At 39.6% G+C, this 17,123-nt stretch overlaps 1 protein-coding gene across 6 annotated transcripts in view; it reads left to right on the forward strand.

The window, feature by feature from the left end:
* Positions 1-14,946, forward strand: part of LOC149286086 (coronin-6-like) — a 28,475-nt gene extending 13,529 nt beyond the window's left edge. For 2 of the 6 annotated variants that reach the window (XM_089494369.1, XM_089494371.1), the window contains 8 exons: positions 5,765-5,894; positions 7,254-7,435; positions 10,525-10,644; positions 12,085-12,189; positions 12,772-12,917; positions 13,648-13,705; positions 14,322-14,552; positions 14,812-14,946. In XM_089494369.1, coding sequence (XP_089350495.1) covers positions 5,765-5,894; positions 7,254-7,435; positions 10,525-10,644; positions 12,085-12,189; positions 12,772-12,917; positions 13,648-13,705; positions 14,322-14,552; positions 14,812-14,946 — 1,107 coding nt within the window. Of the gene's footprint in view, positions 1-5,764; positions 5,895-7,253; positions 7,436-9,025; positions 9,146-10,524; positions 10,645-12,084; positions 12,190-12,771; positions 12,918-13,647; positions 13,706-14,321; positions 14,553-14,811 lie in introns of all 6 variants that reach the window. The other 4 variants (XM_089494367.1, XM_089494368.1, XM_089494370.1 and 1 more) reach the window with 4 other exon arrangements.
* The last annotated feature ends 2,177 nt before the right edge of the window (positions 14,947-17,123 follow it).

The raw sequence follows: 17,123 nt of genomic DNA on the forward strand, positions 1-17,123 counted from the left end.
AGAGGATGGGACTGACCGTCTGGCCCCCAGAGAAGAGATGGAAAAACAGGGAGCGCTAGAGGATCCCTGATCGACATTTCCAGAAGAGCTGGAAACCAAGGTTGGGATCGCCATAATGGAGTCACCAGAACCACAGAAATCTGTGTCCTGAGGAGGTGTTGGATGACCCTGGGAATGAGAGAAAAAGGAGGGAAAGCATAAGCTCCCGATCGTGGCCAATTTTGTAAGAAAGCATCCGTGGCCAGAGCCTCCGGATCTGGAAGCCAACTGAAAAAATTTTGAGTCTGACGGTTTATGCGAGACGCGAACAGATCTAACGTAAGAGGCTTGCATGTGGAATAACCACCATTGGAGTTCTTGACGTACTTCTGTAGTAAGATGTACTGGTTGGTCGTAAGATGGCATTCGTCTGAGGTAAGATGCTTTCAGCCTTTGGAGCGCTCTGTAGTACAGAGGACCTGGGAAAATCACTTGGATCGAAGAAGAGAGAAGGCCCACCATACAAGATAGTCTCTGTAAGGGGCAAAATTCGATGCGCAATAAAGCGCGAATCTCTTTCTTGATATTGGCAATCTTGGCTTTTGGAAGGCAAAGAAGAGCGGACACAGAGTCGATGTCGAATCCCAAGAAACAAATTTTTTGAGTTGGAATCAACTCTGATTTCTGCATGTTGACCAGAAATCCCAAAAGATGAAGAGTCTCTATGACAAATGAGGTTTGGGATTGGAGTAGTCCTGGACATTGGGAAAACAGGAGGATGTCGTCTAAATAAATTATGGATCTTATGCCCCTGGACCTGAAGAAAGCCATTACTGGCTTGAGGAGCTTGGTAAAGCACCAAGGGGCTGAACTGAGGCCGAAAGGAAGACAATTGAATTGCCATAATTGGTGATTCCAATTGAATTGAAGGAATTGGCGGTGATGAGGATGAATGGGGACCGAAAGATACGCATCCTTCAGATCGAGACGAGTGAACCAGTTGTCTTTTTTCATGAGGTCCCTCAATAGATGAATTCCTTCCATCTTGAAATGATGGTAGGCTACGAACCTGTTGAGAGCTCGCAAGTTGATAACTGGGCGGAGATCGCCTGTGCGTTTCTTTACCAGAAAAATTGAGCTGACAAAAACGGGAGGGCCATAAACTCGCTCTATCACCCCTTTTTCCAGAAGCGATGACAATTCCTTGTCTATAAGGTCGGAAGCAGAAGTAGTTCTGAAAACCTGAGGAGGAAACTGACTCTGAAGGGGAGGAGTAACAAAATCTATGAGATAACCCCTTACCGTATGAAGAACCCAAGGATCTTCATCCAATATTGGTAGGAACGGGATATCCTGCTGGCCATCTGTGGAAGAGAAGCATGATAACAATGATAGACAGGACTTACCGGAATTGAAGCGACCTCTGGAAAATGGTGTGGATCCTCTGCCTCTGAAACTGCCTCTGGTGTTGGAAGCACATGGACGGTAGGATCCTGTATAGAAAGATGCATTCTGCTGTTGGAAAGTTCTGGAGCCTGTGGGAATGAATCGGCTGGAGACTCGGCCCCTCTGTCGTCCAGCCCTGGCGGAAAAACGGGTGTCTGGGTTGAAGACTTTCCACATAGAAGACTTGGCTTTTGTCCATGATGTCATGACAGAAAACATATCTGTTCAATTCTTTCACAAAAGTATCGCCAAATAAGAGTCCATTGGCAGAGGAGCCCAACTCTTTGGATCCCAGTTCCGCTAGGATCCATCCTCAGCAGTGCCGCTTTTCTACGTTCAGTGGAAATAGCCACATTTGCATTGCCTGGCAGGCAAACAACCCTTAGGGCCCAGTCTCTAATCAGTCGAGGATCTAAAACAGAATCATGAAGTAGGGCACTGAGAAGGACTAGGATCCTCAGACATAGCGATATGAGTAAAAAGGGGTATACCCTTAGAACACAGTAATAAAGCTTAGTAATTATGTAAATGCTGTAGTGCAGCAATGAAAGGCTATAGGATAAAAACCTGCAACAATGCTCACTTTAAATCAGGGTATGCCCTGCTATATAATAATAATGTGCCAACAATCCAGAAAAACCAAGGCTCACCTAGTATGAATGAGAGCAGAATACCAGAACACTGCAAGTTTTTTTTTGTTTTTTTTTAAATGATGTCAAAATGTCCTTTGTAACTTCCGGAAGCTAAATAATACCTCCGGTAACAAAAACGAGTGGTAGGAGATAGCCGGGACACTAAATAAAAGCACAACTGATGGAGAAGAACCAGCACGTCAGTCTACCAAATTAGAACTGCGCGGCAGCATTGCCGCTAAGAAGGGAAAAAAAGAAAATGGCGTCGGAAAACTCGCGAGATCGCGAAACGAGATTAAAAATGGCGCCCGCAATAACAAGAAAGCAAACGGCGAAGTACGAAAAAGAAACGTTAGAAGCAAGAAGCAAGAGGGAAAACACAGCTGGAGAGCCGAGACAGGCTCCCGGTGAAAGGCAAGGTAAAATAAGCCGATAGAGGGTAAAAACGAAGGAGGGAAATAACGGACGAATGAAATAAAAATCGGATAAGTACACACAGAAAAATTACCTCAATAAATAGGATAAAAATGGAACCAAATGAGCCAAAATTAACCCATAATACAAATAGACAAATGAATTAAATGAAACAACATATAAATGAAGACAATAAATTATATAATTATCCCATATAAATCCAAAATTCACACACAAATATAAATGTAATAGGGCTGACCTGGCTACATGGTGAGCAGCAAAGAAAGAGGAAGAAGGAGGGGCTGCTTCCACGTTTATATTGTTGAACTTTTATATGATTGGTTACCAATGTTCTATTTTTGTCTTTGCTGCTAGGGTGACAGTAAATAAAGTCTATGCAAATATGAGCCTCCTGTCTTGCAATAAAATTCAGAATATATACAGTGGTAATTGTTTTGGGATTTTTTTTAGCTTTATTTTTCAGTTAATGAAAATGGGTTACAAGCATGGGTGTAGGACCCGTGGGGACAGAGGGGGGGCACCCCCAGGAAATCATGAGGGGGGTGCCGAAAGTGAAGAAATCCCCCCCAGGGATCAACAGCTGCAGCCTGCCCCCCCCCCCATCTAAACGCTGTACGGCACCCAGGCAGAGGAGAGATAGAGAAGGGCGCGGAGTGGTCGCTCATGAAAGAGTTTTCAGCAACCACTCGGCACCCCTCTGCCTCATCCGCTACAGCCGCCCCACCTGCCTCAGCGCTGCCCTGACTGCAGTGGTGGGAGCGTGAGGCGTCTGTCACGGTGCCGATGCTTCACGCTAAGCGCCGGAATATGACGTCAGACTGAGGCCCTGCGCTCCCACCACAGGCCTTCAGCAAGGTAAGTGAACTACAAAGTGGGGAAAAGGGAGTAGATAGTGAGATGGGGTAAATAGTAAGGAGTGAGATGGAGTAGATAGGGAGAAGGGGGGGAGATAGTGAGAAAGGGCATAGATGGTATGTTGATGAATTGTGTGACTGAGTAAGAGAATTAATTTGTGTGTGGAGGCATTGTGTGAATGAGTGAGAGGACGAATGAATTCATGTGTGGATGAATTGCTTGAATGATTTGTGAGAATGCATTAATGGATATGTGTATCATGGATGTGATTTAGGCAAAGGCAAAGATGGCACAAGCAGTGTGTTTGAGCCTTGGGGACCAATATGGCACATACATGGTGTTTATGTGACAGACAGGGTGTTTATGGGACAAGGATGGCACAGAGCGGGCTGTTTGGGGACAAAGATGGCTCACGCTGGGCTGTTTGGGGACAAAGTTGGCTCATGCTGGGCTGTTTGGGGACAAAGTTGGCTCACTCTGGACTGTAATCTGGGTGCTGGTCAGGTTGTATGTGGAGAATGTGGACGCCAGGGCTGACTTTTTGGGTGTGCAACCTGTGATCTGTGTCTGTAATTTAGGGGGTTTTATTTATACATTTAATGCTGAGTTTACATGTGATTTCCGGTTGATCCATACATTATTATTGTATACCTGCGAATACAGGATTTGTATGTCTGATTCTGTTTATTTGATCTATACCTTCAATCCTGAGTTCACATGTGAATTTCAATTGATCTATATATACAAAGCTGGGTTTGTGTGTTATTCTGTTCATCTATACCTGCTATGCTATATTTCCATACATTATTTATACTTGCAAATATAGCGTTTGTATGTATTATTCAGTTGATCTATACATGCACATGCTGTTTACATGTGTTGTTTATTTGATCTATACCTGAACTACAGAGAGGAAGGAAGGTGTAGCTTTGAATGAGGGGACAAAGAGACTCTGGGGGTCAAAGAGACTCTAGGGAAGAGGTTCTCTTAAAGTCACAGAAGGGTCAGAAGGAGGGAAGACTCCACTGATACTCACAGTCAACCCCTTTGCTAGGAGCGTAAAGCGGGCCCAAGGAAATGCTTTCCTGGGGTCAGAATTTTTAATATTTTTTTAAAACATTGGTTACAAAGATTAGCTGTTTTTCCCCTTATTTTTAATGTATTAAAGTACATTTATTTTACCAGTGTTTCAGGTTATAAAATGTAGGGATGGTGAGGAAAGAGGTATCTGATGGGGAGAAAGAAGGACGGATCTGCTGGGGAAAATGCTATCCCCCCCTCAGATTTTTAAGGGTTCCTACGCCCATGGGACAAGAAACATTAAATGAAGCAATCTAATCACTGATTTTGTCTGCAACCTGGCAATAAAGAGTTATGTGCTCATCTGCATACATCAAACCTTAGTGCCCATGGGTCATGAAGGAGCAATTGGGTGGATACAAAGATCTTCCAATGCGAAGTGATGGCTCAAAAAAAAATTACCTAATATATTCTGTTTTTGAAAATCACCCCTGAATAATTGGTTAGTTACTTAGTATATGATGGATTATGTTTAGGTTCCCGGGCTACCAGGTTGTTTAATGTCATTATACTGTTACCATGTAGAATCATAATAAATAATAACCATCATACATAGTTATTGGGGAGTTGGATAATATTTTATGCCAGTTAATTTTAATGAATTCTGTTTGCAGAATACGATTTAATTTTTCTGTCTTTATTGTTTGTATGCATTCAATGATTTATTTATTACAGCTGACAAAATGATGACTTTTAAAGTGTACAATGCAAGGTTCTTAGATTGCTTATCGATTGTTGTTTCTGTGTATGTTCTTTCTCTAGATTTTTCATTAAATGTACTCAATAAAGTTATATTTAGTGTAATCAACAAAAATTAAATGTTCCCAGTTCTCCCTTGTTGTGCAGGTCACAGCTCAAAGGATTATAATGTTATTCCACAACTCTGGTGATGCGCCTTTACCCCTTATTGATAGTAGTATAAGATATTGCCTTGACTTCTGTATTTGTCGAAATACATATATACAGAGGAAACCACCTACCAGGCACACTGCCAATTTATGTCTTCAACCTAGAGTCAAACTTGATTCATTCTGTAATGAATGAGTATTTAATCCATGAAGTGTGCCATAACATAACCAAACCAAGTAACCTACTGCATAGATACATATCTGAAACACACCAACAACATCCAATATTCCCCTTATGGTGTCAAGATTCATTGTCTAACCTAAGGCTTTCTTCATCGCAGCATACATTCAAAAATGTCATAGTTGCAAATAGCTATGTGATAGAGAGGACTTACATTTTCTAAAAGAGATGTGCTCTTGTGGTGTTGTTGCCACGATAACAATGTCATCGTTGACTTTTTTTTTTATATATTTTTTTTTTTCCTCCAGGTTTGGCAGATTCCAGATTATACACCCATACGATCGATAACGGAACCTATTGTGACACTCGAGGGTCACTCCAAAAGAGTGGGAATTATCACATGGCACCCGTCAGCTCGCAATATTTTACTCAGCGCAGGTAATATTTCTGGACAGGGGAATTTTTAAGAATCCTAAGGTTTATGGCTTCATAAACAAGGCAAAGCATAAAATTTCTTGGTAAATAGCGCACCTTTCTTGTCATGCCAATCCAGTGTATAGTTGGCCATAAAGAAGTCCAATATTCTAAGAAATCTCTGTGGATTGTTTGTGAATCATAGTAGACCACTGTATCTTGGGAATATATTTTCCACAATACTACTTTTATACTGATGTCACTTACAGTATTCTGTATTAACGTCAATACTGAGCCAAGATATCTATGTGCTATTATTAGAAAGAAGAAGCTTGTAATTATGTCATCTGAATATGCCAAATAATAAGCCACCTAATTCCATTTGTATGCATTACGTTTGTAGATTGTTACCGGCATCTAACCTAGGCTTATTTATCGGAAATGTTTTGGTTTCTTAAAAGGTTGTCATTTAAAAAGACTACTGCGTAAACAATAGTTTAGACACCATGGAATGAAAGTCTGTGGTCAACTGATGAATACCTTCTTGCGCTAAAACCTTGAAGTGTAATTCAGGAAGCTCAAAAACAGGAACAAATATTCAATTCAATAATTTGAGTAAGACTGCGACTATGATTTCTGTAATAATTGCATACTTGCGAACATTCTCAACTATTAATTTGATTAAGGCGTTTAGCAGAATAAGGCCTGTAGAACATCTGATATCTGCCAGTGTCAGCCATAGCAAGCATCATAATGTGCAATCTTGGTTACATATTCACAGAACTGTGATTTGCAGAAGGATGGACCATTTCACAACATTAACTATGCAAAATACAGAGCTAATCCTGACTCTGCAGTAATGCTAGCCCTTCATGTGCATGGTTAATACTGTAAGGTGAAAGTTTTCATCTTGCTGAAAATCGTTGAGACTCAGTGAAGAATAAATGCTTTAAATGAGGTTCTCACAGATCAGTTTTATTAATACTTTTTTAAAAAGAACATTACAATAGCAATCATGTAATATTGCATTTCAGTTGCTGTCTCAAATTCTATTTACATCCTGGAATTTCCCTTACCAAGCTGAGATTCTAGGACGTGTATTAGGTTGAACCCTGCAGTACTGACTTTGATCTATCCTTGTGCCCTTTTGCATGTATCTATAGCTAGACTTTTCCAGCACTTTGCTGTTGAGGATTACCAATGCTAAGACATTTTTGGAAGTCTGCAATCACTGTAGTATTTTCAGTAAGGCTTTGTAAAAGCAAGCACAAATCTTGTACATAGGTTTGGGTTATTTCTGAGGAAGAGAAGTTTGTGCCTTCAATTCACAAGTTGAGTTCTTATGCTTTAATTGTATCGGTTCCTTTCTGTCTCTGCTGTTAGGTAGCGATAACGTAATCATTATCTGGAATGTGGGTACAGGTGAGGCTCTGATTTCACTAGATGAGCTTCACAGTGACCTCATTTACAGTGTCTGCTGGAACTACAATGGAAGCCTCATCACAACTACCTGTAAGGATAAGAAAGTCAGAGTCATTGACCCAAGGAAACAAGGAATAGTTGCTGTAAGTGTTATCCTCTCCCTAGATCTTTTATCATATTGTTTAACGCACTTGCTTTTCCCATCACTTAAATTAGAGTAATCATCAAAATTACAGTAAAATAACTCAGCCATTCACCTATTCCAACAAACTTTAATTTGGTTTTTGAGCCTGATTTTGAAGAGGTTTGGAAGATGAATGGCTTGTCTCAGTTCAAGGAAGCACCATCTATTTTCTGCTTTGATAAGCCAGGGTTACCATCAGGAAGGTACAGCCATTACAGCTATACGGGGACCAGCTGATGCACTCCCCCACAACCCTACCTTATATACTGATACACTGTTTTTTCGAGGTAGGGAGTTTGTAATATATGGGCATGGGGGAAGGAGTGGATGGGATTTCTTTTAAACACTGGGGAGAATGGGGATATCTGGGGTGGCTTTTTAACATGGAGTTCACCTTGGGGATTACCATGATGGGCACCAGTGATGATTTAGTTGATATTGAGCCCAGATTTCCTGATGGTGGCCTTGTGCTAGGCAATATGTTTTGTAATAATTTACAGGGGGTAGATTATTCGATATGGAGCTAGCTACCACACCTGGATTTAATACAAGGCTCTTCTAGACAATGCAGTACAGAGTTCTGAAAAGCAAAGACTTTTTTTAGTCATCACTTGCTAACTAGCATCATATTGGTAAACCTTTTCATTGTTTCTTTAATTCTCTCCACATCTTTCCCCTCACTTTTCCATCTCTGCATGATTTCTGTCTTTCTGCAAAATGCAGCGAAGGCTAACTTTTGGTACTAGCTAGTAAAGCGTCATCTTTGATTTAGTCCAAATCCAGCTCGGCTTGCCAGAGGTTAGCCATTGCCAGTATAAAGGGTGTGATATGTTGTGCATGAGGTCATGTATATTATAGTGATGTTTTTTTTACCATAGCATGGAAATAATTTACCTTCCACTTAGACATCTTTCATAATTCCAGTGCTTTGGTGAATTGTAATACTTTGTGCTAGTTATTCTATGCAGAAGAGCAAGAAAAGAATTGCCCTGCATTAAAGAGCTCCATGCAGCCTTAGCATATAACTCACCCTGCACTAGCTTTTTTACAGACATATCTGTTACACTTTCTTAAAAAGGCAGAGCACACTTGTAAGAATTCGCTGACCCTTTTCCTTTGATTGTTTTCTCTATTCAAATTTTTTTTTATATTGTCTCTGTTGTCTTCAATATGGAGTTGAAGGACTTCAAAATGGGACACAAATCACCTTTGGGCTCTGATTCTATATCGGAATCGGTGGATCTACAAATTATAATTTTATTACAACATTTATAAACTATTATATTAGTAATCTAGATTGTAAACTTGCAAGCAGGGTCCATTTAATATTAAACCATGGGGTCCAGGTATCTAAATCCAGTATTGCCCCCATTTAGACCCACAGCCTCTACACAACATATTGTAATACATTTAATAAATTAGAAACAGGTGTTGATGGAGTGTGATTCAACTGAACAGAGATGTGAATTACTCACCATAGTGAAACTAACCGGCGTGTGTTTGTGTTTTTGCTGTGGTCAACTTAACCTGCTAACCACTAATTAAACAGGAGAAAAGCGGGGCACATGAAGGAGCCCGACCAATCAAATCCATCTTTTTGTCTGATGGCAAAATATTCACCACCGGCTTCAGCAAGATGAGCGAGCGACAGCTGGCACTGTGGGATCCGGTATGAGAAGGTGTTCTGCATGTTTCTTTTCTCATTCATTTCATTGTTATACTGGCTTCACGAGATTTGCAGTGTTCCCATAGTGGCAGGACAAATCGATGGACTTCATTGTGGCCTAAGGGGTTTGGAAGGAGCTTATCCAAAATGTAATCTAAATTTACAATCAATTAACCACGGAGTGTTAAACTCTTGAGGGATATTCTATAGCACATTGTTTAGTTATCCACAGTGAAATATACAAGTGCAGGTCATTGTCTCCATTTGTGACCTCTACACAATCCTAGAGAGTATTAGAGAGAACTATATAGAGAATTATATATATATAGAGAGAGAGAGAAAGAGAGAGAGAACGATATTGTAATCTATTTAGAGTTTCATCAAAGTACCTGTTGTATCCCTGATACAGATTGTATTATGCTGCCAGTGCCCCTGGAATTCATTGTATTCTTAAGTTTGCCAATTCTGTGGTTTTGAATGGGATTCTCCAGTATTTAAGCATTCCGAACAGTGAAGATTGGCAATTAATCACTTTTATTGGTGGCTCAATCAGTTTTAGCCTGTTTAGGGAAAATTATGCAATCTATAATTTTGGTGTCTGTTATTTTAGGGAAAAGTACTTTACCTCTCTCTCTCTCTCTCTCTCTAGTCTGTTAGCTGGCCATTTATTAGATGTAGTTCTTTACTTGTTATTTCATCTCGCCCTGTGCAACATTGTGAACTGATTGTAAGATCTGCAGGATGCAACCTACACTAGTAAAAATGTTTTAAAATAGAATGATGGAAAATCGGCTTTTATGACAGTTAATATAAAATACCCTACTTTGTCTCAGGTACTGCTATGGGCAATTTCTGTATTTACTTAATTAACTGTGTTAGCAAATACAAGCTCAATGGTATCTCTATTCCAGATATCTATTACCCGGTCTATTGCCATTTTAGCGCAAATAGGACATGTTTAATAATATTTACAGATACTGGACTATGTCATTGAGCCATTGGAAAAGCCTTTTATGACATGAGGTCGCAACCAGCCAGTGCGATTCCTTTCCAGGCTTATGATACTTGGCTGCCTCAGCTGGAGATACTGGAGATGAGCAAATCCTTCTCTATATAGTTCTCTCTAATACTCTCTGGGATTGTTTAGAGGTCATGAATGCAGACAATGACCCGCACTGTATTGGAAGGTATATATCTTAGCAGTTAAGAAGTTATTGACAGGCTAAACTGAACTTTCTCCGTCCAGGGTCACCTTGGTAACTAAAGCTGCCGAGATCTTGGAGCCAGTAACACCGTGTCCTGTGTGTCCTGCCAGGACAGTGAGCTTTTGTGTTTATAATCATGTTGTGACCAGTTTGTTTTCTACCACCCCCTCCTTGCAGGAGAGGTTAGCCCCCCATGAGGGGATGAGACCTATGAGAGCTATCTTTACCAGAGATGGAAACATCTTTACAACTGGTTTCTCACGGATGAGTCAGAGAGAGCTGGGCTTATGGGACCCGGTAATGGCAGACATGCTTAGTCCTGGGAATTTCTATGTTATTGTCACTGTTTGCAAAGCACAAAGGACCGGGCTGGGACTGTACCTCCCTTCATCATCTTTTTTATTTTATTTCATAGACAATAGTATAAAATAGGATTATAACAGTGAACCTTTGTTTGATTTGTTTGACTTAAATCACACAAGCTACTCTAAGACTGGATGTCCTGCTAACGAGCCCATAATTGTTTTGCCTCTGGAAGTATCATCTGAACCCTACTTAAAACTAAATGTCTAATTTGAAAAATATCTTGTTTTTCTGGTCCTAAGAGCAACAAAATATATTGATTATAGTCATTGTAAGAATCAATGTATTCAATCTTATTGTTGTTCACCTGAAAGCCAAACACTACATGCCCTTCTACCATTTTTGAGGCCCCCAGCACATCTGAATATGCCATGGATGCTAGTATGTAGCTTTTGTTAAACATAGAAAGTAACGTCTGTGCATCTGCAACATTTAATGGATATGGTTGGCATATGATCAGGTATAGTATCAACATCATCAGAGTACTAGTTTCACATTCTGGCTTCCCCTTACTTATATGAGATTATAGTGCATTTTAGGGTATTGCATATTTTTAAGCAACTGTGGACTGCAATTCATTTAGGAAGAACCAACCAGCAGTATGAGGAAGGCAACTGGCTAAAGGGATGAGAGTTTCCAGACCTAGTTAACTTCGTGCAGCTAATACTTTGACAGTAACAAGATGATTCTCGGGTCTGCAGTGCAGTGTTTCAGCATGGTGTGTACGGAGAACCATAGTCCAATGCCACGGATGGCCACCTTATAGATCAATCGCTTATGTTTGATTACAACTCCAACCAGCCCCAGCTATCCAATTGTAGCCAAATACTATATGGAGGGTCAATAAGGGGGATATTTACAAACTTACAGTTTTACTCTTTAGTAAATATTGTCTAATGTAGTGGTGCATGATGGGGATTGGCTAATAACCAAATAATCGGATGTGGAATCCTGGACTTAGTAGTATTTTGTTAAATAGTATTAATTTGTGGTGTGGTCTGTTGTGGTAATGCTAAGCTTGTTTAGTGGTAGTACCGTATTAAACAAAGTTTTAATATACCATTAGCCCCAATGTCATTAAATATAATATATAATAACACTCAGCATAAAGATAGTACGAGTGTTCCTGACAGATTCCAGACAGCCATCGAGGATGGTAAATAAATACGTTTTCTGGGAATTACAAGTAAAATATTGATGCATCTAATGAATGCCCCCATCATCCCAGTATTAGAAGCTTCAGTAAAATAAAATAATTGTGTGGGAAAACCCTCTTCTGTTTGAATTATATAACGTGTGCGGTGACCATTGTGTTCCTAACGCTTAAGGCTGAAATGCTTTGTTCTGAACATTTTCCTGCCTCTTGGAATGTAGAGTAACTTTGACGAACCCATAGCCTTACAAGAAATGGACACCAGTAATGGCGTGCTGCTCCCTTTTTATGATGCTGATTCCAACATCGTCTACCTGTGTGGAAAGGTAACATCACTTAATTCAAACATCCGTTAAGTTACATGGTTTGAATAATGATTTATATATATATATATATATATATAATGGTTTGAACAAAGATGTTTTAAAGTTTGCATTAGAGGACTAGGAGTATTTCATATATGTTGCTTGGAAAAGATGTGCACACTGCACTAATACACACAGACATAGAGATATTCCCAGCAACATAATTACCTTCATTGATGCCCTAGGCCAGACCCAGAGCAGCAGCCCCAGCCAGCCTCTCTGCAGGTGCCCTCCCTATTGCTGAGCGCCAGTCTGTTGGGGAGCTATCTCCCTCATAACTGTCCCACTGAGCAGAAGGCACTGTGGCGTCTGATTGTCCCAAAGGTTGATCTGCACCTTGTTTGGTAGCAGATGTGCTCCTGGCTCCCTGAACCTGCCGACTGGGTATTAAGACCAGCTTAGATACCATACTTTTAACTCAATATAATTTGAAAAATGACATTTAGATGCTTATGTGCAAGAGTAATTTCTGAATGTGTATTAATGCTGCTGATCTTTGCTCCAAAAAACTGTATCTTTGATCTTTATATATCTCCATTCCAGGGTGACAGCAGTGTCCGATACTTCGAGATTACGGATGAAGCACCTTATGTCCATTATCTGAACACTTACAGTAGCAAAGAACCTCAGAGAGGGATGGGCTTCATGCCCAAGAGGGGTCTGGACGTCAGTAAATGTGAAATAGCAAGGTGAGCCAGATAGATCTAGACTAAGTCTTCTACTCCCTACAATTTTTATACACTGTTGACAGTTTTTGCAAACACATACACAAGCTAATACCAAGATGTAATGAACATGTGAGGTACACAACTAAATTGTCATTGACATTTACATAGGTAAGACTAGGTAGAGATCTTAGACATGTTTAATAAACCTATTGTGCTGCATTATATTCCTACGTGTACATGGACACACCTGTAACATTATGTTCAGGCATTTTTTTTTATTCTGCTGATTCCAGCTAGTTTTTACAAAACTGCAAGACAAGAATATTGTTTTTGCTGAAATGAAAGTATATTCTCTATGAAAAGAACATTTTCTAGCTTTCATAATTAAAAACAGAATTGGTCTGTTCTGGAGAAAATACAAAACACTTATCTTTCCATATAGTACCTCGCCGCTCTGTGAGTGCTCTTAAAATATAATCCTTCTCCGATACCTATGCACAGTATGGGTCATAGAGTTTACATGTCCTTATGTCCTCATGCTCAAATATCTGATTACTCTTTCCTAAGCATAATTATAATTATGTATCTGAAAGCATTTTTTGTAGATGAGTAGAGGTGGTCTGGGTACAAGGATTGTAAACATTTATACTATGGTTAGCAGACTTCATTGGCTTCTGTTGATGAGCTTGGCGTTTCCTGTAGTCATGTGTACATGGCAGCCTTGCTCAGTTTGATATATTGATTTTTACAGGTTTTACAAGCTGCACGAGAGGAAATGTGAACCCATTGCTATGACTGTTCCACGAAAGGTATGCCTGCCACCAGTTTGGCTGTTGTGGGATGTCCTTCTTCTCACTTGTAAAATATATTTAATATAGTAATAATTTAATAATGATTTTATCATAGGTATTAATACTATGTATCTACAGTATAGATAAATACATACAATCCCACCACTGCTTGGTGGAGCGTAGTGTGCGGCCATTTCATTTATCGCCCACTATGCTTAAGGTGCCGGGGGTGACTTTCATTCCCAGTCCATTTCTGTCTTTGTGTGTGTGCAAAGTGGCTTTACTGAAGTATGTTTTGCTGTTTTGCAAAATGGTTTATTACTGAAAATGATTAATGTTTTGAAATTTGCACCTAAAATTCATGTCTGTAAACAGAAAAATCAGTGCTCCATTGTAGATAGAGATAGAGAGAACTTCTAATTAGCCCTCCCAGTCAGGGGCCATTCTGGAGCCAACTCCAATTCTAGCTCACATACTTTATTCTGTTTGTACTCTGCTGTCATCTTTTCCAGTGCCACCAAAAGGTAGTCATTTTAGGCACGCTTGGGTGTTTACTACAGTTTGGTGACAGATATCATTGTTTGTCTGATAGAACCATATATCTCTGTGTAACATATATTTCCCTCTCTTACAGTCAGACCTCTTCCAAGATGATCTATATCCAGACACTCCAGGGCTGGAACCAGCCCTCGAAGCTGATGACTGGTTTTCTGGAGAGAACGCTGACCCCTTACTAGTGTCGCTGAGAGATGGCTATGTTCCTGCAAAGAATAGAGAGCTTAAGGTTACCAAGAAAAATATTCTGGACAACAAGCCTCCAACTGTGCCACGACGAAGCTATTCTTCCTGCGATTCAGGCTTCTCGGTCAGTTTGCAACAACTCATATTGGTGATTTTTAAAGGAAATAAGGTTGTCACAAACTGCGCATGCTATGGCAATAGGGTCATAAAAGTATAGCATTAGTGGCTCTTTTGTCTCATGATGATGATGAAAGATGATTATTTAACTGATGGGTTTGTAATGCAATTAGAGTGCGGTACACATAATCTCTGCCAAACTTTGACCAGTGATATGTTACACATTCGTATTGTACACTGACTGATATATCTGCTTTCCCACCTAGCGGGTGACCCTGGAAGAACTTTTGGAAGAAATCAAGAGCTTGAGAACAACTGTTGAGTCCCAGGAGAAACGGATTTCATTTCTGGAAAACCAGCTGCATGAGCTGTGTCATGAACTTGCCAATGGCACAGACTGAGCTCTGCGGTGTTAAACTGTGCCATCCTTCCCACAATGCACTACAAGACCCCCACTTCCCCCCTTCCTACCAAGAAACCGATTATGTTTGACCAGAGAGGCTGGAGCCAACAAAAGGAGTCCGACAGATCATCCCTATCCTACCCATTCATTGTTTAAGGCATCTCTAAAGACCCAGGGGAAGGGTTATCAGTCACTGGGGAAAAACGGGAAATGTTTTCAGATCACTAAAGGATTCTTCTGTTTTGTGACCACATTCATTGGTCCCATTGCTGCTTTGGATGATGAATGGGGAGATCTAGCTACCCGGAAGCAAAGCTAAAGTCTCTATTGCACCAGCTCTCATGCAGAGAATATTGGAACATATTACTTCCCATATATTAGAAGCACACATTTGTTTCTCCCCTTTATTGCTGTTTTTTGGAGCTTTTTTATTCAATGACAATGCTTAAAATTAGTCATTGGACATGATAGAATTTGATTTGGACAAGGAATACAATTTTAAGAGCAGAATTTGAGCTAACTGCATTATCTCTGTACCGCAAAATCTAAAATGTTATGCACCAACTCATAATATATATGTTTACATTATAGAGTATGGAAAAGATAATGCTTAGAAACATCTACAGTATGTACAACACATACAAAAAATGTACTCGAGAAAAACAAAAATTATATGTTTTAAATAATTTCTTGGTGTCCATATCCAGATAATTTTTATTTGTGAAGCTGTGTATAATTTTATTAAAGAGGAAAAAAAATAATTTTGATGTACATCAAAAATGCAGAAAAAAAATCTATTTGTTTGAAAACAGTAGAGACTGTGGTCAAGCAACAGTGTCTGCTACAAATGTCTAGCAGTAAGGCCATGTTCTCACAAAATATTTCGTAAATGCATAGAATATGGGCAAATGATACTAATAAAGGTAAAAGTGGGGGGACACCTTGAGTCCATTCTAATCCTACACATGACCTCTACATAGATGCTGAAAATTATTTATGCTTCTTCTTCCTTAAGGGCATATCTGGGAACTCTGAGGATATTGAAGGGTTAATATTTCAAGAGTCTGAGCGTCAGCTCATTTAGAAATTTCAAGGTATGCTTTAGGATCTTCATCGGAGATTTTTATGGCCAGTATCACAGTAATACTCCAAGATGCCCTCCATGTCCAAAAGCCAACATCCCCTTCCCCAAAATCTCCTTCTAGCCCCTACATTGAAAACACTAGAATTTTATAGTTATATAGTTGTACTCGCTGTGCCCTCCTGATGGTCTAGCACCAGATTTAATTAGATTGTGCCTCCTTCAACTGAGAAAAACCATTCAACTTCCAAAACTCTTTAATGAAAAGTAAATTAAAATGTGTTGGACTTGGTAAATTGTTACTTATATTGTATTGTTTGTGATTAATTTAAATGATAGGAAATAAAGCATTATAAAGCCAACTGCCTGTATTTAAGGTAGGGATACGGCGTGGGAATGTGGTGGCCCCAGCACCCCTCCAACAGCTGAGCCCCATACAGTCAGATAAAAAAAGCAAAATTAAAGTATAATTTCCTATATTAAAATATATGTATTAAATTAAACATTTCCTATAGGCCTCCCAGTAAGCAGATGCAATAGATAACCTCAAAATATCTTTAAAACATTGAAAAATTGGACAGTGTGAAAAAACCAAGGTATGTTGATTACTGCGCAGGGGATGTTACCAAATGATTATTATTTATTTCAGCTGTTAATCATATCGTGTAGAAAAAAGCCTGAGCAAAATTGTAAAGAGTGTGCAAACAGATGCATAGTTTTATTTTCACCACAGACTTTAGGAGAGATCGTAGGGAAGTGGCTGCATGAAAAGCGATAGAATTACCTATTATTGCTGTGAAATATTGTCCCAACAATCTGGGGCAGAATCTTGACAAACAATGCCATTGAATGGTTAATGTTTAATGGACAGTTCACCTACACCATTCCCCCTATAGCTGGGAGACTTTTCCAGATTTTTATTTGCATTATTGGCACTCTAAACCGGCACCCACCGCAAGAGGGCAGTAAAACATTACTTTTATGATACAGCGGAGGCTTGAAACTCATTGAAGACAGTTGGGTTGTTTTGGGTTTAAGTGGGACTGATCATACAAAAAAAAATATTAGAAAAAAAATTATAGAACGCAGAGAAA

The sequence above is a fragment of the Sceloporus occidentalis genome, unplaced genomic scaffold (genome assembly GCF_023333645.1).
Source record: "Sceloporus occidentalis isolate IW3139 unplaced genomic scaffold, rSceOcc1.0.p SCAF_72, whole genome shotgun sequence".
Taxonomy (NCBI): Eukaryota; Metazoa; Chordata; class Lepidosauria; order Squamata; family Phrynosomatidae; genus Sceloporus; species Sceloporus occidentalis.